Genomic DNA, 21,897 nt, shown 5'->3' with positions numbered 1-21,897 from the left:
TATCCCCTCATCTCTCCTTTCTTCTCCTCCCTTCACTGTCTCATCTGTGTGTCTCTCTCCCTGTGTTTCTGTTTTCTGCTCCTCCTTTTTCCCTATCCCCTCATCTCTTCCTTCCTTTCCTCCCTTCAAAGTCTCCTCTCTGACCCGTCCTCCTTGTTTCCTCTGTTCTGCTCCCCCTTCACCCCCCGCCCTACATCCTCACTCTCTTCCCCCTCTTCTTGCCTCTGTCTCTCCCCCTCTGTGTGTCCCACTCTGTCTCGCCCCTCTCTGTGTCCCACTCTGTCTCTCCCCATCTCTGTCCCCATCCTTGTTTTCCTATTTTTGCTCCTCCTTCTCTCCACATACGTCCTTCGCTCTCTCCTTCCTTGTACCCCTGTCCTTGTTTTCCTCCCTCTATCCACTCATCGCTTCCATCCTCTCCTCCCTTCCCTATCTCCTTCACTCTGTACCTCTTTCATTGCTTTTCTCTTTTCTACTCCTCCTTTTTCCTATCCCCTCATCTCTCCCTTCCTCTCCTACCTTCACTGTCTCCTCTCTGTCCCACCCTCCCTCGCTTTTCACTTTTCTGCTCCTCCTTTTTTCCAATCCCCTCATCTCGTCCTTCTTCTCCTCCGTTCACTGTCTCCTCTGTGCGTCTCCCTCCTTGCTTTTCACTTTTCTGCTCCTCCTTTTTTCCAATCCCCTCATCTCATCCTTCCTCGCCTCCATTCACTGTCTCCTCTGTGTGTCTCCCTCCTTGCTTTTCTCTTTTCTGCTCCTCCTTTTTTTCCAATCCCCTCTCTCTTCCTTCTCTTCTCCCTTCACTCTCTCCTCTTTGTCCCCCCTTTTCTCTTTTCTGCTCCTCCTTTATTCCTATCCCCTCATCTCGTCCTTCCTCTCCTCCGTTCACTGTCTCCTCTGTGTGTCTCCCTCCTTGCTTTTCACTTTTCTGCTCCTCCTTTTTTCCAATCCCCTCATCTCATCCTTCCTCGCCTCCATTCACTGTCTCCTCTCTGTCCCTCCCTCCCTGCTTTTCTCTTTTTGCTCCTCCTTTTTTCGATCCCCTCATCTATTCCTTTCTCTTCTGCCTTCGCTCTCTCCTCTCTGCCCCCCTCCCTTTCTGCTTTTCTTTTTTGCTCTTCCTTTTTTCCTATCCCCTCATCTCTTCCTCTCCTCCCTTCAACGTCTCCTCTCTGTCCCTCCCCCTCTTTCCTCTTCTCTGCTCCTCCTTTTTTCCGATCCCTTAGTCTCTTCCTTCCTTTCCTCCCTTCACTCTCTCCTCTCTGTCCCTCCCTCCGGCCCGCTTTTCTCTTTTCTGCTCCTCCTTTTTCCCTATCCCCTCATCTCGTCCTTCCTCTCCTCGCTTCACTGTCTCCTCTGTGTGTCTCCCTCCCTGCTTTTCTCTTTTCTGCTCCTCCTTTTTCCCTATCCCCGCATCTATTCCTACCTCCTTTCCTCCCTTCAATGTCTCCTCTCTGACCCGCCCTCCTCGTTTTCTCTTTTCTGCTCCTCCTTTTTCCTGATCCCCTCATCTCGTCCTTCCTCTCCTCCCTTCAATGTCTCCTCTCTGACCAGCCCTCCTTGTTTTCTCTTTTCTGCTCCTCCTTTTTCCCCATCCCCTCATCTCGTCCTTCCTCTCCTCCCTTCACTGTCTCCTCTCTGACCCGCCCTCCTTGTTTTCTCTTTTCTGCTCCTCCTTTTTCCCCATCCCCTCATCTTTTCCTTCCTTTCCTCCCTTCAATGTCTCCTCTCTGACCCGCCCTGCCTGTTGCCTCTGTTCTGCTCCTCCTTCACCCCCGCCCTCCATCCTCACTCTCTTCCTCTACCTCACCCCTCCCTCTCCTCGGCAGCTCACACTTTCTCTGCTGAGCGCGGACTGTTCGCACGGACAGGGGTGATGGAGAACGAGGTTTTGGGGAGCTTCGTCTTCTACGGGACGGCCCTGGTCCTCAAAATGTACTTTCTGGCCATCCTGACGGGGCAGCTGCGCCTGCGCAGAAAGGTGAGTGCGTCTCGGAGCTTCGCGGACCCCCGAACCCATACAGATTTGGGAAACACGAAGTGCACGGACCTTTAAAAGTTGGGTGAAATGTGGTGTTTTATGGAACAATTGAAAAGCATGACTGTCTACCCTCGTCCCCGCCCCGTCTCACCCAAAGGGCACCTACCTACCCGTTATTTTTGGGAAGTGTAGTGCATGGTTGAGCTGCCCTCTGACCCCTCCACACACACCCCTCTGCCCCTATGGGATAGTTTTCGGTGAGATGCTGTTTGCTCCCCAATAATGTAATGTGTGTACAGCCAGGAGTGGCCGGCTCCTGTTTGAATGCAGCAGTGACAGGGTCGATCCCCTCGCTCTGAAGCGCACATTTAACAGGATCCCGCGATCTGCGGCAGATCGCCTTCGTCCTATTTTTCTGCTGCGCGCTATGTGTCTGTAGCGCTTATTTCTCGACTCTATGCGCGTTAGTGCTGTTTTGAACCGTACCGCTTTCGAGTCTATGCACCCATATCCAGCTTTTCCTTCCACGGGATATAGCGCCTGGGCAGCAGAAGGCGCTTTTTAACCATCTGCATTGCGGTATTTTGAAACACGCTTTGTGGTTCTCTCGCAACCCGCCGTCTAACTGGATTGGTCCCGGGTCGAGCTGGGAACCAAAAGAGGCCTAGGAAATCATTTTAAAAGTGTCCCCAAATTACACATTTTCAAGTTCCCTGAAGGCCACCGCACCCCTGGAATTGGTCGCTTATGCCGCCCCACTGCCCCCCCCCCCCCTCGCATGACCCTCCATCCAAACATACACACGCACACACACATCTGCAGAATCCCAGCGTGCCATTAACTGTTCGGGTCGTTGGGAGTGAGTAGGGGGTGAGGACTCTCCTTCCCCCACGGGTCCTTTCGGAGCATTTTCTGTGCCCCTTGATGGCAATGCGTGCTGAGGTAAGGCGAGTCAAGGCGCTATAATGTATTCTACAGCGTTCATTCACCGCACAGCGTGCCGGACTGGGGGACCGCACCCCTGCCGGGGTCCCAGCCGGAGTGCACAGGTCGATCTGCTTCAAACTCCAGAGGAAATAAGTCATTGGCCAATCGGGCTGCAATCCCCGCAGCCAATCAAGACCAGGGCACCAGAGCGGAGCGAGGTGCGACGAGCACACAGTCTGTGGCAGTCTGTGAGGCGCTATGGTTGCTGTGCTCCAGGCATAGGTGAGGCAGGATTAATCTACAGTGTCGTCTCCACGCTGCGTCTCTGTGGGACACAGAGCGAACTACACACACAGGTTACAGCCCAGTGAGTTCACGTTGGGGTGGAGTACAAGCAGGCGGAGTGTGAAAAGCTGCTGGTGGTCCCTAGTGGCTACTCACTGTGACTGCTACTACCGTGGAGGGGGCTGAGTCTTGCTCCTCCAAAGCTCTTCCCTGTAAGGTGCTTAGCGGAGACCCACCAGAGCCCAGGTCTAGCGCCTGGAAGACATCGGTGCTAATACCAATATTCTAGAAAGCGGATAGAAGCATCCCTGGAATTACCGACAGATATCCTCATTGGATTGTGAGAGCAAAATGTTTGCAAGTTTGCTACTACAGGGGTGAGTAGGGTGGGCAGATACGGAGGGACGTCTGTCGCTGGATTATTATAAATGTGGGCAATAGTGCCGTTTTTCGGTGGTTCCGGCGTTGGATTATTATAAATGTGGGCAATAGTGCCGTTTTTCGATGGTTCCGGCGCTGGATTATTATAAATGTGGGCAATAGTGCCGTTTTTCGATGGTTCCGGCGCTGGATTATTATAAATGTGGGCAATAGTGGCGTTTTTCGATGGTTCCGGCGCTGGATTATTATAAATGTGGGCAATAGTGCCGTTTTTCGATGGTTCCGGTGCTGGATTATTATAGGTTTGGGCAATAGTGCCGTTTTTCGATGGTTCCGGCGCTGGATTATTATAAATGTGGGCAATAGTGCCGTGTTTCGATGGTTCCGGTGCTGGATTACTATAGTGTAAGGGTTATTCCAACACTGGTGTGTGGGGTAGAATTTGCCGCCATGTACAGTGGGGCAGGAAAAGCAGTAGGCTGACCTGATTGGCTCTCTCCGCCTCGCGCTGAGCCTGTCCTGGTGGGAACTCTCCCCACCCAGGCCTGGCTAAAGGCCCCCAGCCCCGGGGCCTGAGTACCCTCTCACGGCCAGATCGGGAGGGGGCGCGCTCTCGAGACTTGCCACTTTGCTCAGCGGTCACTTTGTCACTCTGCGCAGTTTCTGATGGTATAGGATGTGTCGAATGATCTATAGGTGGAGCTTGAAGATGGATTGTATCGTGTTTATATGGTGATTTTATCGAATGGCATCTTCTTAATGTCACATATATATATAATCTGTACTCTTTACGCGGGATGTATTTTATTTTTGAAGAAGCTAATAATACGTGTTATATGTGTGATAATGTTTTGTGTAAGGTTGACTGGTATCAACCAGACTCGCCATAAATAAATAAATAAGACACACCCTGCAGCCAATAAACACCGGGGCTGTATTAACACCATAACCGCACCCACAAGGCAGACAAGCGCTTGGAAGCAACAGAAAGGAGACAGGCGGTGCTTTAGAGATGAACACGCAGATCGTTTCCTCCTATAGAGACCCTGAAAGGTCTGGGGTCGAGGGGGGGCTGGGGCACACTGGCCACTGGGAGCCTGCCTCCACGCAGGAGGAAGGCAGCAGGAATGTGTACACACACACTTAAAGAAACGGACAGGAAAGAGCTATACAAACACAGCTGCTTGCAGCTGCTCCTGTCTGGCACCCAAGGGCAAGTTCAACAACACCCCGTGTGATGCAGCCACCAGCACAGCACCACGCCGCACAGTGTGGGGCCATGCAACCAGCACGCACAACACAGGGCACCACGGGCAGCACAACTAGAAGAACACATACAATGGTGAGATGCCACAGCTAATGCAAAATCACACACCCGGGCATGCCCCAGCACAGCACAACCAACACAACACAGCGCACCACGGGCAGCACAAGCAGAAGAACACACCCTGGCATGCCCCAGCACAGCACAACCAACACAACACAGCGCACCACGGGCAGCACAAGCAGAAGAACACACCCTGGCATGCCACAGCACAGCGCAACCAACACAACACAGCGCACCACATGGCAGCACAAGCAGAACACACCCTGGCATGCCACAGCACAGCGCAACCAACACAACACAGCACACCACGGGGCAGCACAAGCAGAAGAACACACCCTGGCATGCCACAACACAGCGCAACCAACACAACACAGCACACCACGGGGCACCACAAGCAGAAGAACACACCCTGGCATGCCACAGCACAGCGCAACCAACACAACACAGCACACCACGGGGCAGCACAAGCAGAAGAACACACCCTGGCATGCCCCAGCACAGCACAACTAACACAACACAGCGCACCACGGGGCAGCACAAGCAGAAGAACACACCCTGGCATGCCACAGCACAGCGCAACCAACACAACACAGCACACCACGGGGCAGCACAAGCAGAAGAACACACCCTGGCATGCCACAGCACAGCGCAACCAACACAACACAGCACACCACGGGGCAGCACAAGCAGAAGAACACACCCTGGCATGCCACAACACAGCGCAACCAACACAACACAGCACACCACGGGGCACCACAAGCAGAAGAACACACCCTGGCATGCCACAGCACAGCGCAACCAACACAACACAGCACACCACGGGGCAGCACAAGCAGAAGAACACACCCTGGCATGCCACAGCACAGCGCAACCAACACAACACAGCACACCACGGGGCAACACAAGCAGAAGAACACACCCTGGCATGCCACAACACAGCGCAACCAACACAACAAAGCACACCACGGGGCACCACAAGCAGAAGAACACACCCTGGCATGCCACAGCACAGCGCAACCAACACAACACAGCACACCACGGGGCAGCACAAGCAGAAGAACACACCCTAGCATGCCACAGCACAGCGCAACCAACACAACACAGCACACCACGGGCATTGCCACCAAAAAGCACACACTGGGATACTGCAACCCACACTGCACAGCGTGCGACACAGCCCCCTCAGAGCACAACATAGCACCCAGTATAGCAGAACAAAGCACGCCAAGCGGTAGCACAACCAGTACATCACTGAAATTGATGGGATACCATAGATAACACAAAATAATACACCCTGTCATGCAAGATCCAATAGCACACCACAGCGCTGCGCAACCAACGCAACTCACCACACCACGAGGCCCCACCACCAGACAGTGGGATGCTGCAACAGTACAATACAGCTTAGCTACCCGTGGGATACCACACCTAGTGCCACAAAACAGCACACCACGCTGCGGGATGCTGCAACAACACAATACAGTACGTCAGATGACACCACAGCTCACTGTGGGGTCCCAGACCCAGCATGTGGTGTGACATTGAAAGCCACATGACACAACATAGCATAGAGTGGGACACATCAACACACCCAACTCAGCAGAGTGTGCAATACCACACCCAACACAGCACACAGTGGAACAACACAGCCTGCACAACACAACCCTCGTCAAGAAGGAGATTAATGCCATCCGAGATAACCGCAACACTGACGGGTCCCCCACAATAGCTTAACCTAAACCCGAGCACTTTTGAGGGCGTTCAGCTATTATCAATTTACAAAGGACTCATTTACAACTAGCACGTGGCTACTCTTTTTTGGTTGAAAGAGTAATCAAATGGGAACACGTTAGTATTAAATCCTTCGCTCATACAAATATTGCAGAATTTCTTTAACCCTGAAATGAGAATATATTTTCTTCAAAAATGGTTTACCAAGCACTTTGTAAATCCGTTCAATTGGAAGCGCATTTCTTTATAACATTAGGCATGCAAATGTGTCTGCGTGTTTTCAGCCGTGCGCAGGAGGAGAGGGTGGATGACAGGATGTCCTGGGTGTTAGTGGTGGAATGAGAAGCCAGAGCCGTGCAGAGGGCCTGGGTGGGTAGGTGTAGAAGAGGTAGATACTGCAGCAGGCTTGGCCAGCTCCGGGGAGATTTGGAAAGCGTGGCCATGTTGCTAGAGGCCTCAGAGATGCAGGCTTGAATATGGGCCCCCTTCTTAGAGAAGATGGAGTCTGTATTGCCTTTGGAGCAGGCGGCAGGCCAGTTTGTCAGAGGGTGCACCCAAAGCTCCCCACTTCCGCTCAGCTACTCTGCTCTTGCGTTTCAAAGCGGACAGATCGGAGTCGTACCAAGAGTTGCACTTGGTGCATGGCAGGCTTCAGACGGATCCTCATAACGGGGGTAAGGATGCCCAGAGTGTTAGAGATGGAGAGGTGAAGGATGGAAAGGGCTACGTCAGGGTGGGAGTCAGCCGCATGAGTAGGTGGAGGGGAGAAGGTGGAGGCAAAAGGCCGTGAAGGATGCTGGCAGTGCTGGGTGGGCCTTTGGCTGGGGAAAAGGAAGCTTCAAGTGAGAAGAAAGAAGAGAGTGACCAGTCCAAGAGAGAGGAGTAGTGAGAGGATTAGAGAGGGGAATGTCTGAAGAGATGAGAACATCTAAGGTGTGGCCGGCAGAGTGAGTCGGACCAGTGGGTAAAATGGAGACGGAAAGAGAGTCGCAGAGGTTGTGAAAAGCCCAGAGGAGTCTGGGGAATCCAGGTGGATGTTGAGATCCCCAAGGAAGAGAAGCTGGGAGGTAGAGGAGCGAGGAAGTGAGGTCAGCCCATTCAGACAGGAAGAGGGTGACCTGGTCAGGAGGCCTGTAGATAGTGGCCAAGGTCAGAGAGAGGCCAGGAGAGACAGAGAGTCTGCAGACCAGGGCATTCAAAGAAGGAATAGGTCTGAGTCGAGATGATGGAAGCAGGGATCCACTCAGGGAAGATCAGGACCGCTATGCCTCTAGGCCTATTGGGCCTGGGCTCAGAGAGGATCTTGTAGCCCTCAAGGAGGAGTGTGTCAAAACTCGTGACAGAGCTGGCCTTGAACCATGTCTCTGTAAGAGCGAGAACATCCAAGTCCAGGAGTTCAATGAGGTGGCAGATGTCAGAGGAGTGTTTGACAGCAGAGTGAGAATTGAGAGTAGCCACGTGGAGCAGGTTGCCACAATTGAATGACTTCTGGGGGGTACAGGAGAGAGGAGTACCCATCAGAAGTGGCAGAGGAGCCCTAGAGGTAGGGGATATCAAGGGAGCCAGAGAGGTGGAGGACGGAGGTGGCAGAGGAGCCAGAGAGGTAGTAGATGGCATAGGAGCCAGAGCAGTAGAAGGAAGTGGCAGAGGAGCCAGAGCAGTAGAAGGAGGTGACAGAGGAGCCAGAGAAGTGGTAGATGGCATAGGAGCTAGAGCAGTAGAAGGAGGTGGCAGAGGAGCCAGAGAAGTGGTAGATGGCGTTGGAGCCAGAGCAGTAGAAGGAGGTGGCAGAGGAGCCAGAGAAGTGGTAGATGGCATAGGAGCCAGAGCAGTAGAAGGAGGTGGCAGAGGAGCCAGAGCAGTAGAAGGAGGTGGCAGAGGAGCCAGAGAAGTGGTAGATGGCATAGGAGCCAGAGCATTAGAAGGAGGTGGCAGAGGAGCCAGAGAAGTGGTAGATGGCATAGGAGCCAGAGCAGTAGAAGGAGGTGGCAGAGGAGCCAGAGTAGTGGTAGATGGCATAGGAGCCAGAGCAGTAGAAGGAGGTGGCAGAGGAGCCAGAGAAGTGGTAGATGGCATAGGAGTCAGAGCAGTAGAAGGAGGTGGCAGAGGAGCCAGAGCAGTAGAAGGAGGTGGCAGAGGAGCCAGAGAAGTGGTAGATGGCATAGGAGCCAGAGCAGTAGAAGGAGGTGGCAGAGGAGCCAGAGAAGTGGTAGATGGCATAGGAGCCAGAGCAGTAGAAGGAGGTGGCAGAGGAGCCAGAGAAGTGGTAGAAGGAGTAGCAGGAGAAGGCAGGAAGTTGATGAGGTGAGGGAAGTGCCTGTCAAATAGCAGGAGATTAGGCTGAGGGCTTTGGACCATAACGGTGACATTTAGATTTTTTTATTTTTTATTTATTTGCATTTATAAAGCGCGCAGACCTGCCCTGAGGCATCGTGGCGCTGTTACAGCAGGCTTAGGCTTAGACATACATAGTTATGGAATAGCAGTCGGTTGGGTTGCAATAGTACATTGAATATGCTTTGAGATTGCTATGGTTACAGTGCAAGCATAGCTGTACATGCGGTTTTAAGAATTAGCGGAATAAAAAAGTTTTTAGGTTTTTGCGAAAGGTGGTGTATGATTTTTCATTCCTTAATGAAGTTGGTAGGGCGTTCCAGTTTTTGGGTGCGAGGTGTTGGAAGCTAGATCCTCCAGCTCTTGTTCTTTTGAACGTGGGGACATGGATCTGGTTGGCACGGTGGGCTCTGATGGGTCTGTTAGAGGCGTTGACGGTGATTCTTTCTGCGAGATAGGGTGGGCCGTCTAATGTGAGGCATCTGTGTGTGGTGGCCATGGCTCTAAAGAGTATGCGTTCCTTTACCGGTAGCCAGTGGGCATCTTTTCTAGCTTGAGAGACGTGTTCCCTTTTTGGGATGGTCAGTGCTGCTCGGAGCGCGTTGTTTTGTGTGATTTGAAGTTTTTTTAGGTTGTTGACAGAGGTGCCTAGAAAAAGGGCATTGCAATAGTCCAGTTTGGTCCCTATTGTGGCTCTGGCAATGGATAGGCAGTTTTTAGTAGAGAGAAAAGGTTTGACTGCATTGATCACCTTGGTGGTGAGCGCTGAGGAGGAGACTATGGCATTGACCTGGCGAGACATGGATAGTGAGGCGTCTAGGTGAACACCTAGGGTTTTAACAGTTTTGTAGACTGTGATGGTGGAATTGTCGATGTTGAAGGATTTGTATTGTGGGGGGAGTTTGTTGAGGGGTTGGCCTCACTCCAGGTTTGGATGGCTGTGTAGATTTAGGTTAGGGCTGTCGCGTCTTCTTCATAAGTCCCTGTTAGTGGGAGTAATACCTGCGTATCATCCGCGTAGTTGGTGTATGCTATGTTGCGACAGTCGAGATCATTGAAGAGTGGGAGGGTAAATATATTGTAGAGAGTGGGGGCGGTACAGGAGCCCTGGGAGACGCCGCAGTGGATGATACGCAGCGGCAGGGAGAGGAGTCGCTAGGTGCACAGAACAGCATCAATGGCAGTACAGGCAAGTGAAATGTGCCGCCAGCAATGTCAGTGTAGACAGTCAGGGAGGGGAGTAGCTAGGTACAGCCCGGTACAAAAGCGGCAGTCAGTGGCAATCAGTGCAATGCTATGGGAGGCAAAACTACAGGTACATTTAGAGGCAATTGGCAGTAGGGGACTTCAATGCATGCAGTGATACGGGGGGCCTATGTTGCTGGTGCAGGGTATGTTTAGCAGAGGATAGCTGGTACTAGGTGCTGAGGATCTGAGGGTGGCTTTACCGGTATCTTGCTTAGCAAGGTACTTTGTGACCTGTAGAGGCAGCGTGACTATCTAATCTTGATGCCAGTCGATTGTTCGTGAGGGAGCAGAGGATAAGCACATCATGCGAGTGAGTTCGATAGAGTACATGGATGGCACTACGCTCAGTGCATTTGCAGATGGTGGGGGCAGTTTTACCTTAGAAGAGGCGAAAGGTGTGGGGACCAGCGGGTCTGGCAGATGGCAGCCTTGGCAGAAACAGGCAGCAAACAGGCAACGGCCTTATTCCGGTGGGCCTTGTGTGCGGTGGGCCGGCTATTCCTGCCGGTAGCCAATAGGGTAGATGAAGTGAAGTTCAGCCAATTGGAACGAGGCAAGGCTGTAGGCTTTTAGGGGCCTGGTTATGCACTGGATGCGGCAGTGTAGTGGGGATCAGCCATCTTTGTATGGCTGGGTACCTTGTGTACCTGAATGGCAGCGGATATTCAAATACAGCATTTACTGCTGTGTAAAGGCGGCAGCGGGTGTTTTCCTCATTCTGGCATGGAGGAAAAAAATGATGTGGGCTGGTAGCTGCTGGAAGGGCGCAAATCAGGGGTAGAGAGCAACTCTTACCGCGCTCCTCATTATTATGTCGGATAACAGCTGATCCTCGAGTGGAACGCCAGCTGCTCCTGTACATTAATGATGACTCTGGAGGACTGGAAGGGGGCCAAGAAGACCTCCCTACGGGTTCCACCATTAATGGGAGAAGAGGAGGAAGGAGAGAGAAGTGCGACCATAGGGAGGGTCCAGAGGTCGAGCGAAGGAATGACAAAGAGGATGTCAGTGAGAGTCTGTCTGGAGGAAGCACAGACATTGGTGTCAGCGATGGGATGGCCTGGATTGGAGGCCATGGTGTTCTTCATAAGCTTCTTCCTGCCAGTCTTAGTGAGAAGAGTAGGGCAGGAGATAGAAGAGCAGTTAGAGGAGATGGGGAGATTGAGAGCACCATAGTGGGTGTGATAGAGGGAAGAGAAAGGGCAGGCGAGAGGAGGAGAAGAGAAGGAAACACTGCACAGAGCTACGCCACACAGGATGCACAAGGAAGGGGATTCATGAAAATGAGAGGAGGGGGGTAAACAAAGGGAGCAACGGGCAACAGCAAAGCGCTGGCGGAGACAAGTAAGCAAGGGCAGCAACAGGCAGTGACTGGAGAAAGCGGTGGCAGCCGAGCAGGCTCAGCTCAACCTAGTCAGGAAGAAAGGCAACAGTAGTGATCACAGCATATGAGGGAACCTGAAGAAGAGAAGAAAGGCCTTCTGGACACAGCAAGCATGTGCAAGCACACCCAGGAACATTCACCTAGAGGGGAGATGCAGAGAATGCAGGAGAACTGCAAAGAACAAGAAACGAGGCCAATACATCCACCTAGACAGGAATCATACAGAACAATTAGGGGAATGCAGAGAAACAGTGATGGAGCCCAAAACAATCACCTAGATGGGAAATAATGCGAAAATGCAAAAGGAATGTAGAGAAACTGTTTCAAAGACACAGAAAACACAGTACGGCTACCCGGGAGAGGGACAGCTTAATGGATGAGTAGAGACAGTGCAAGTAAGCGTGAGGTAGGGCAGTTTAGTAGGATGCAGTGATTGCTGCATCCCCTGCCCACACCTGTCTTACCTTGCGGTCGATGCTGGTCGACGGCTGTCCTGCAGGCTCGCACTCTGCATCCCTCCGTCGCCAAACACCTGCGTCGCACAACACTGCTGCCTTGTCCTCAGTTCTTAAAGGTTTGGATGCATGGACATAGTGCAACGTGCTACGTATCGATGGTAAGTGTCTCCTGTGGACCTGTGTTGCACAACACTGCAGGCTTGTCCTGCGAGGGTTTTGCCGCAGAGGGTCCGATCCTCGGTTCTTACAGGTTTGAATGCGTGGACGTAGCGGAACATGCTACGTATCGACATGCAGCATCTCCTGCGGTCCTGCATTTCACAACACTGCGGCCTTGGTGAGGTGAAGAGTCTGCGGTTCATGAGAAAGGGGTTACCTGTTCCCCCCCCCTCAGTGAATTCGTTGGAGTAGGTAGAGGCTATGTGAAATGGAGCAATGGCAATGTGTGGCGCAATAGGATTGCTGTGCAGGATGTTTCTGGGGCGTGGTGGATGGATGATAACCCAGCTGGCTGGAAGGTGGTAGCGAGTTGGGTGGGGCGATGAGTATGCATTTGGTGGGTGATGAGCAGCTTGGGGTGAGTGAAGGGGGGGAGGGCATGTCGATTCCCAGTGGCGGGGGGCAGGCTTTGTCGGCTCCTGTGGTGGAGGACATGTATGGTGTACGTGAGGATGCTGGCGGATCATGTGTGCGTGGGTTGCGTGTTTCCACCAGGGTCTGTAGGATGCCCAGGAGATTGGCGGATTATGTGTGTCAATGATTTGGGGGGTTTCTTTTGGTTGTTCTAGTGTCATTTGCTGTTTAGTATTGTTCTCTGTTTTCCTTCTTTCTTTTCTCTTTCTTTCTTTTCTGTTCTTGTGAGTGTTAAGGTAAGGGGGCGGGGTGTTGTAGCTTATTTACTATCCGCGGGTGTGCGCACCTTTTATATTCCATAGAATGTTGGATTTGAGTTGGGTTTTGACGGTTGTCCGAATAAACCTTGGTGTGCCGCAGCACTACTTACCTTGATGTCCGACTCTTCATTTGGGCAAACAATACATCAAATATGCAAAGAAAAACACACATCACAAGAAGTGTGTTAACTCACCGCAGGTGGAATGTGGTGTCAGGAAAGAGTGGCAAAAGAGGAATCAGCTGGAGTACATGGTGGCATTTGTTTGAGAAAATGATGGAACGACTCTCTGTGGTTTCGGATTGGGCACGTGTGTGGTCGCTGATGTTTCTGTTACTCAGAAGGGCACCCTCCTTAATGACATTGGGAGATTTCCCAACTGCAAATGCCGCTAAGGCTACAGCAGAGCCAGCCAGGTGCCACGCTCTGCTGGCATGTAACCAGGGCCGGCCCTAGGATTGGCGGGCCCTGGGCGGCAGAGGATGTGTGGGTCGCCTCATTTGCATAAATACTGGCATCCGTGATATCACAGAATGAGTCTTTAGTACGCAAAGGTATCATGGGAAGTAAAATTCGAAACATGTTGCCATGCGTAGTAAGTAGACCAATACACTGTGACGTCCAGTATATGAATCGTCCGTATTAACATTTACCTGCGGGCAATATCAGGAGTGAGGCAGTGAAGTAGCCGACAGCTGAGTACCTTGTACAGACTTCTAATTTTGGCAGATAAGGCACAGTGTGTGATTGAAGTTGCGGGAGCACTCGCTGTGGTTAAGTGGCGAAGCCGGGATTCGAGAGCAGTCTGCAAATCAGGAACTTGAACACATCCCTTCCCAGATGTCATTGGTAGAAATACTGTTTACAAAAGGTCTTTTGAAACTTTGGTTTGTAAATATTATATGTAGACATCATTGCACAAATATGGTGAATGTGTTTTGCCAACTGAAACAAACTGCTATTTTTGCAGAAGTTTCACAATTGTTTTTATTTGTATTGTGTGCATATTTGGGCAATACTAGCGCCTAGATGTCTACAGACTTAGTGTGCTTTACACATTTAAAAATAAATAAAATTTGTATAAATATTGTCCAAATGAGCAATATGCTTTCATTTCAGAAGCTACAGATAAGGATTATTTTGACTGTTAAAAAATTATGAGCAAATAATATCTACGTTTATCAAGTGCTGTTCACTACAAATGAGAAGGGAGCCTCATTAATGTACTCCCTGAGCCTTGGATTGGAGGGGTGAGCGGGCCAAAACTGTTCACTGATGTAGAATAGCAGGGGATCCTATAGCAGAAAGTTGCAAAGGCAACTGAACGGGTTAGGGCACTGTTGCTGAGATGTTAAATGTTTAGACCTTCCTGTAAATCATATGTCTTCTTTCCTATTCCTGCAGCAACATGTGCTGTAAATTGTGGAGTTTTGCCATGGGGATGAGTATTGCTCCCGCGCTTCACTCAGTGTGGGAACTTTTGCCCCCATAGCAGAAAACAAAAGATGGCACCCAAGAATACACACAGAGTAAGTGAACATATCGTAAACTGAAACATAAACATTTAGTTCAATTGACCTTTCCCCTTAGAAGGAAGTGCACCTGACAAAAGATCATTGGCCTTTCAAAAAAAGTAATCGACAACAGAACAATAACCTGAGAGAGGAACTGTTCCAATGAGTACGCTGGCAAAGTATAAAAGGTGCTCACCTTTTAAACTCAGCAATATGTAGTGAAATATTCCCTGGGAAACGAATTTCCAATGAGAGAATGTGCTTTGGTTATAATATTATGTGTCTGCACTGGAAACATCACAACCTGTGTGAAATCCTGTTATCAAATGCTTGAGCAAGCTTGCCAACCTCAACAACACCCACAACCAGTCTCCAGGATTGCAACCTCTCTTGCCACATCCTGTGCAAATATTCAGGACTTGCTTGCTCTCTCTTCATTCCCCCTCCTCAACCCCATGTCTGGCTTTCAACAATACAACTGCTTTATGAAGTTGAGTTGAAAAGTACACATAGCATATTAAGATACCCACTCATATATTTAAATCCTGACAGAAATATGTTAAGCAAAAAGTGTACCACTGTGGCATTATTCCCCCATCTTGACTAGGAGACTACAAATACCAGAATGCAATTCAAACAAAGGCACAACAAACAGCCTTTGTATTTTCAAGAAGTATAACGTGTACTGTGTGAGAAGGTTACCTGTTTGTGTTTCATTGTTTGACAAATGCAAGGTTCATATTTGATGTGATGAAAATATCACATTCTGCCAAAAAATAAATGCTTTTTGGTGCAATAAATATGAACATCTGAAAATAATGTAGCTCATTTAAAACTGTTTTATTTCATATATTGTAATTGACCTGGTGTAGAGTGTAGTTTTAGGCAGCTAACTGGTGTTTTGTGTGTGCTTTCAGAATGCAAGTGCCTATTTGCATTTTTTAACACAGAAACGACACAAACATCTCCTCCAAAACAATGGTCTCTTAAATGGGCATTCACGTGTAAATCGCCCCCACTTTAAATGCTCTTCTTGAAGAAAGTGGTAAACAGTCATTAAGGGGCCTGCAGGGTCTGATGGGCCGCTTGGAGTGAGTGTTGGTCTCTAGAGAGCCGCAGGAGGTTGGGAGGCGACACTGTGGCCTCACACAAGCTTAGTACAGGGAAGCAGCAAAGCCCCCTTAAAACAATATTCTTGGTACAGTTGAGGCAGGCACTGGTGCCTGCGGGTCGCCCCCTGACAGCTTCTGACAGCGGAGCCTGGGCCACTGCACAGACTGCCCATGCCACTGGCCGGCTCTGCATGTAACCGACTCTCCCCAGCCTTGCGTGTCTTTGTGACACACAGGTCTGACATGTGACCTTTATAAGCCTTACTACTATCCTCTCAAATGCGACCATGATGTGGGACTAACTCTTTCCCAGCCGCACAGGGTTTTGCAAAGCAACGTCAAGCCGCTGACTGTCTCTTCACCAGCCTCCCGGCTTGACATCAGATTTCTCATGCGAGTCCGGCACCACCTGATTACAATATGTATTTAACATTTCCATAGCGCGCTTAGCCCTGGGGCATCTAGGCGCATGTGGCAACATAGTGAGTTACAGACAGCAGAAGAGTACTGCTAATGCGGGAAGCTGAGCAGGTGTTGTTAAGGCGGTTGACGTTGGCCGATCGAGTTGGCCTAGTTGCCTCTGGTTTGGACAGTCTTTCGGACAGGTATTCCGGGGAGGAGTTGTAGAGGCAGCGGTGGGCGATGGTGAGGACCTTGACTTTGATCTGTTCTCGGACTAGGAGCCAATGTGCTGCTCTCCTGGCTGTGGTGATGTGATCACGTCTGTTGAGCCCAACGCAGCTCTCAGGGCATTCTTCTGAATTGTTTGTAATTTGATCAAGTTTCGCTCTTAGGTGCCTCCCAGGAGGGTGTTGTAATAATCCAGTTTTGCCCCGATGATGGCCCTGGCAATGTTTAGGCAGTTGTTGGTTCAGAGGAAGGGTCTGCGTTGATAAGTTTGGTCACATATGCGGCCGAGTCGGCGGTGGCATTGACATGCTGGGATAATGATAACATGGCGTTGCGGTGGAATCTGGGCGTCTTCACAGATGAAGAGACATGGATGGGGTGATTGTCAATAGTAAACAGCTGGTAGTTTGGGCTGAGCTTGGCGAGGTGGGAGGGGTTGCCGCCAAGAAGCAGTTTGGGCTTCTCATCATTGTGATCTCCCGGGAGGGGGATGCAGATCTGCGTGTCATTGGTGTAGTTTGTATATTTGATATTGAGCGAGTCCAGGAGGTCAAAAAGACAGTTTGTGTTTTTGTGTAAATGTTGTCTAGATTGGGGGAGCTGCAAGATCCTTGGGGAACTCCACAGGTGATAGCTGTGGACACGGATGAGTGGTTGTCAGCAAAGACTCGAGATGTGCGGTTGGTCAGGAAGGATGCAACCCATTTGGCTCTAATAGTTTAGGAATGGAAGGCCTAGGACCAGAGCAGGGCGTCCCCTCCGACATGCCCTCACGTGCCAACCCCAAATACAGGTCACAATTCAAATCAATCTTTAGGCAGCCCTGCCCCCCGCACCCACCACGTTTGTATGAGGTTTCCACCAGAGGTCTCTCACTGTGCGTTTCTGTGTTTATAATTCCTGGGGCCCTTTAGTGCCCCGCTAGTAAATAAGAGGAAATGCACGCGCACAGGGCTGGTGACAAGAATACACAAGGCGTCAAGATGGCGACACTGGAATATTCCAGGAGCGCGTGTACTCAGGGGGGCGCACTTTTAGATTTCTTGGGGGGTTAGTGGTAAATCTTATGGCTCAACCTTTGAGCCAGGTGATGTCATGGGGAATGAAGCCCACACAGGGGAGTGATAGCACAGGAGGTGACATCACAGACACATGCCTGCTGGATGGTCAAGGTATAGCATGGACTGGTCCCGTGAAACTTCAGGGATGAGCCCTGAGAGGGGCAGGGAGAAAGTGGACACAAGGGGGGCTCTCTGCTCTTTGGTGGGGCAGGAAGGACTTCAAGCATGTGCCGCGTCTGCCTACAGGCCTTTTGATGGACAGCTGCCCTCCTAGAGTGTTGCCTTTAATGCGAATGCCTCCTTTTCCCCAGATAGCGTGGCATGCTTAATTACAGCCTTGCCTCTAATGTCATTCTCTCATGCTGCGTGCCAATTTACTACTAAATGCAAGCTATTAATCAGCATCTCTCCTCCACCCGAGGCAAGTCTGGTATGAATCGGGGTGGGGGCGATCCTGTGTCCAACTCTCCTTTTGTACCCGCAGCACTCATTCTGCACTCATCCAATGTGTGGCTCTGACACCTTCGCCTCGGGCTCAGTTGTACCAGCCTGCCCTCACCCCGTCAGCAGGAGGGAATCCAATATGATGATCTGGCGAGGAGCCCCCACAAATCCTAAGAACTCTTAAGCACACCACACATCCACAACATGACTTAACATAATACCCTCACCACATTGGTAATGGCCCCTATTTCTTTATTCATAATGCACCAAAGCCCGCACGCATCAGGGTGCACACAGACAAAAAGGACCTGCTTCAAAAGGACAACACAAAATATTGTCAGTAAGTGACTAAGCAGCGAGTCTTATCCCGTAGATGTTACAGCGCGCATCAACGAACAGTACGTCAGTGCTAGCGGGATGTTACTCGAATAAGAAAGTCTTTAAATGCTTCCGAAAACACAAGAAGCGATTTTCTAATCGCAGTGCTGTGGGAAGGCGTTCTGTGCTTGTGCTGCAAGAACGGGAAGGAGCGCCCAAGGCCCTTTGTTCTTTTAACTCTCGGGACCTCCAATTGTCCTTTGAAGCTAGATCGAAGTGATGTAGATGCGGCCCAGAGTTTCATTTGCTTCTTGAGGTAGCCAGGCACACATAAATACATCGATGGCCAAAGAAAGGGCTTTACACTTTATTCTGTTTGGCACAGCGAGCCAGTGAAGCTTTCTCCTGGCATCAGTCCCATGGCCTTTTCTAGAGATGTCACAAGCAATTCTAAGTGCCTCATTCTGGAGAACCTGCAGTCTATTCAGGCATTTCTTGCCCGCTCCAGCTAAAAGGGCTTTGCAATGATCAATGCGTGGCATAACGAATGCCCTAACTAAAGTCTATCGATTCTTGAGTGCCAAGAGAGGATTGACGTGTACTCCATCAACATGAGCCTCGAATCCAAGAGATGCCTGGAGGTACATTTCAAGCGTTTTAACCTTCTCAACAACTCTATACAGATACTATCAATAGTCAGGCTTTTGTACTGTGGATTGAGTTTGGCTCTGGCTTCAGTGGAGCCAAGAATTAGCAGCTCGTTTTTTACGCTATATAAGCACATCCATTTGTTGGACATCCAGTTCTTAATTAGTCCATAGATATAGTCAAGTCTGTCTGATTCTGTACTATAGCACCCACTCGGCTCCATCACGAGGGGAGTGTCGTCCGCGTAGTTTGTAAAGTGAGAGCCTGCAGTTGTTAGGAGATTGCAGAGAGGTCTGAAATATAGATTAAACAGTGTTGGTGACAACCAGCCTCCTTGTGGGATCCCACGATCAATTTGTTCAGTTTCTGAGCTGGCATCGCCGAGGCACTCGCAAGATTGTCTATTGCTCAGAAATGACTAGATCCAATTAATCGGTTCCGTTGAGCAATCCCCAATCAAGTCTAGCGTGCACAAGAGATGCCCATAGACCAGCAGGTCGAAGGCTGCCAATGGGTCTAAAAGAATCAGCGCCCGATCCCACCTCTCTCCAGAGTGCCCAACACGTGGGTTTGCAGATCTAACACAGCACTCTAAGTTCCATGGTCGGCTGTAAAGCCCGACTGATCGGGTGAGAAATACATGAGCATTCCAGAAGGAACTGGAATTGGGTAGTTTCCACCCAGTCCACAATCTTCAAAAGGAATAGGGTATTGGTCATAGGTCACAGATTGTTGGGGTCTCTTGGATTTTGGCCAGATTTTTTGACCATTGTTGCGACTTCGATGAGTCTCATAGAATCCTGTACAGAGTTGGGACTAAATGATGCCTTCACAAACCGCGCTACGAAGGGATGAAAGCGTCGGGATTCTTTAATACCAGTTTGGATGGGAGGAAAGTTCTGCCGGCCAACAATGGACGAGCTCTTCCCTTGTTTTCACTGCAGCTCTGAGATTGATACACTTATCCCAACAATCACTATCCCTCACCCCCACATTTCCCTGCGTGTTGTGAACGTTTTTGTCTCCATGACGCTTAACATTCTTTGCTTTTCCCACTCTCCTCCTCCCCGTTTCCTTTCCATCCCACAGTCCACTGTCTTGCTGCCACCCTGGGTGGGGGTCAAAATGTGCCTGTGCACAGACATGGTGCAGTTCTTGAAGACCCCCCAGGGTGGTGAAGTGTGCAACATAAAAGACAAATATCATAACATATGTCCCTCAAATGAACACCTCATGGTGCAATGCATCAGCAATGCCAATACAAGTGTCCTGGCCATCATAGCCATGCCTCAGGCCATCATAGCTGTGCCGTGCCCGAGGCCCTCATAGCCATGCTGTGTCCCAAGCCACGATACCCGTGCCATGCGCCAGGCCATTGTAGCTATGCCAAGCCCATTGCCATCATAGATGTGCTGTGCTCCAGGCCATCATAGCTGTGCTGTGCCTCAGGCCATCATAGCTGTGCCCCAAGCCACCATACTTGTGCTGTACCCCAGGCCATCGTAGCCATGCTGTGCCCATTGCATCATAGCTGTGCTCCAGGCCATCATAGCTGTGCTGTGCCCCAGGCCATCATAGCTGTGCCCCAAGCCACTATACCTGTGCTGTGCTCCAGGCCATCGTACCCATGCTGTGCCCATTGCCATCATAGCTGTGCTCCAGGCCATCATAGCTGTGCCATGCCCCAGGCCATCAGAGCTGTGCCCCAAGCCGCCATACCTATGCTGTGCTCCAGGCCATCGTAGCCATGCTGTGCCCATTGCCATCATAGCTGTGCTCCAGGCTATTATAGCTGTGCCGTGCCCCAGGCCATCATAGCTGTGCCCCAAGCCACTATACCTGTGCTGTACTCCAGGCCATTGTAGCCATGCTGTGCCCATTGCCATCATAGCTGTGCTTTAGGCCATCGTAGCTGTGCCGTGCCCCAGGCCATCATAGCTGTGCCCCAAGCCACTATATCCATGCTGTGCTCCAGGCCATCATAGCCTAAGAACTACTGACCCCTCACCCAATCATAGACCTTCGCCATGCATCCCTCGCTGCGGGCAGGCTCCGGGCGGTCCTTAAATGCCTCCCTGCCAAGTGTCCTAGTTCCATGTGTGACACCTCGAGACAGTCCTGCTTTTTGCTTCCAATTGCATGCTGGAACGTGTAGTTTTGTTTTAACAATGCAAGGGTGGACTTACAAGGCACAGCATGCAGTGTGGATAAAAACCCAGGACTGGATCAAAGATTATGCATGGAACTGGGAAACCTGGCAGCTATGTACATGTGCCCTGATAATGCTGCTACTATAGAAATCCACTGTATACCCATGAACCTGGGCCAAGTATCGACCAATAAGCAAGCTCCCTGCAGCGGATCTAAGCACAGGGCTACGAGTATTGAGCAAATCTTCCCAACCGCTGCAAGGCAAGCAATCGAGCTTAGGCTACCCGAGAAGCATGGAATGGTCCATGCTAGACAATACGGCAAGCCGCAGTGATCCTTCTTGACCCCATCCCCTCAGCAGTGTACGGCACAGTTCACCGCCTAGGGATCAAGTCCTACAAAAAAGTGGGGGGACACATTTACATACCAATTGAATGTGGCACCACCAAAAATTCGAATATCAAGGTGCCCTCTGAAAAAAGTGTGGGGTATCCGAGAAAAGGTGTGGGGACTCTGACCACCCAGGTGTGCCCTCGACTTGAGCCCTGCATGCCACCCCATTCAGCTATCCCACCTGCAGTCCTGCAGTGTAGGTGTCTGCAATATGCAATCGCCAGATGTTTTGGAGTGCGAGTCCCACGAGCCCTCGCTATTAACTGTGCTCATTGGAGTTGTGGCCCAAAGCAACTGGAGAAGCAAGCTTGTAGACAGGGGTGTTGCTAGGTCTGGAAAAGACCCAGGGCTATGCTGATGTTGGAACTGTTGGGACTGGGGGCTAGCTAACCTTTTGGTTGTAGCTCCTGAGATTCTATCGGGGGCTACAACCAAAAGACCAGGGGCTATAGCCCCCTTAGACCCTCCTAGCAACGCCTCGTCTTGTAGACCGCTGCAGTTGGGCAACGAACGGCCCCGAAGTGGCCCACTTCCTCCCTAACCAACTGCACTGCACTGCACCCAGGGGTGACTGGGAACCAAAAGAGGCCCTGGAAACAATTTTTAGAGTGGCCCAATATTACACATTTTCAGCAAGACCAACCCTTTTCCTATGAGAAAATGTGGAAATAAAATAAG

The 21,897-nt window shown here is 50.7% G+C and overlaps 1 protein-coding gene across 1 annotated transcript in view; it reads left to right on the top strand.

The window, feature by feature from the left end:
* Nucleotides 1-1,727: 1,727 nt before the first annotated feature.
* The window catches only part of PTGES (prostaglandin E synthase), a 185,141-nt gene continuing 164,971 nt past the window's right edge, over nucleotides 1,728-21,897 (top strand). Inside the window, exon 1 of the mRNA XM_069609228.1 lies at nucleotides 1,728-1,981. Coding sequence (XP_069465329.1) covers nucleotides 1,877-1,981 — 105 coding nt within the window. The 5' untranslated portion in view covers nucleotides 1,728-1,876. The remainder of the gene's footprint in view (nucleotides 1,982-21,897) is intronic.

This window comes from Ambystoma mexicanum, chromosome 8 (genome assembly GCF_040938575.1).
Source record: "Ambystoma mexicanum isolate Mex_15411 chromosome 8, UKY_AmexF1_1, whole genome shotgun sequence".
Taxonomy (NCBI): Eukaryota; Metazoa; Chordata; class Amphibia; order Caudata; family Ambystomatidae; genus Ambystoma; species Ambystoma mexicanum.
Note: the sequence above shows the minus strand (reverse complement) of the source record. Positions and strands in the feature narration are given on the sequence as shown.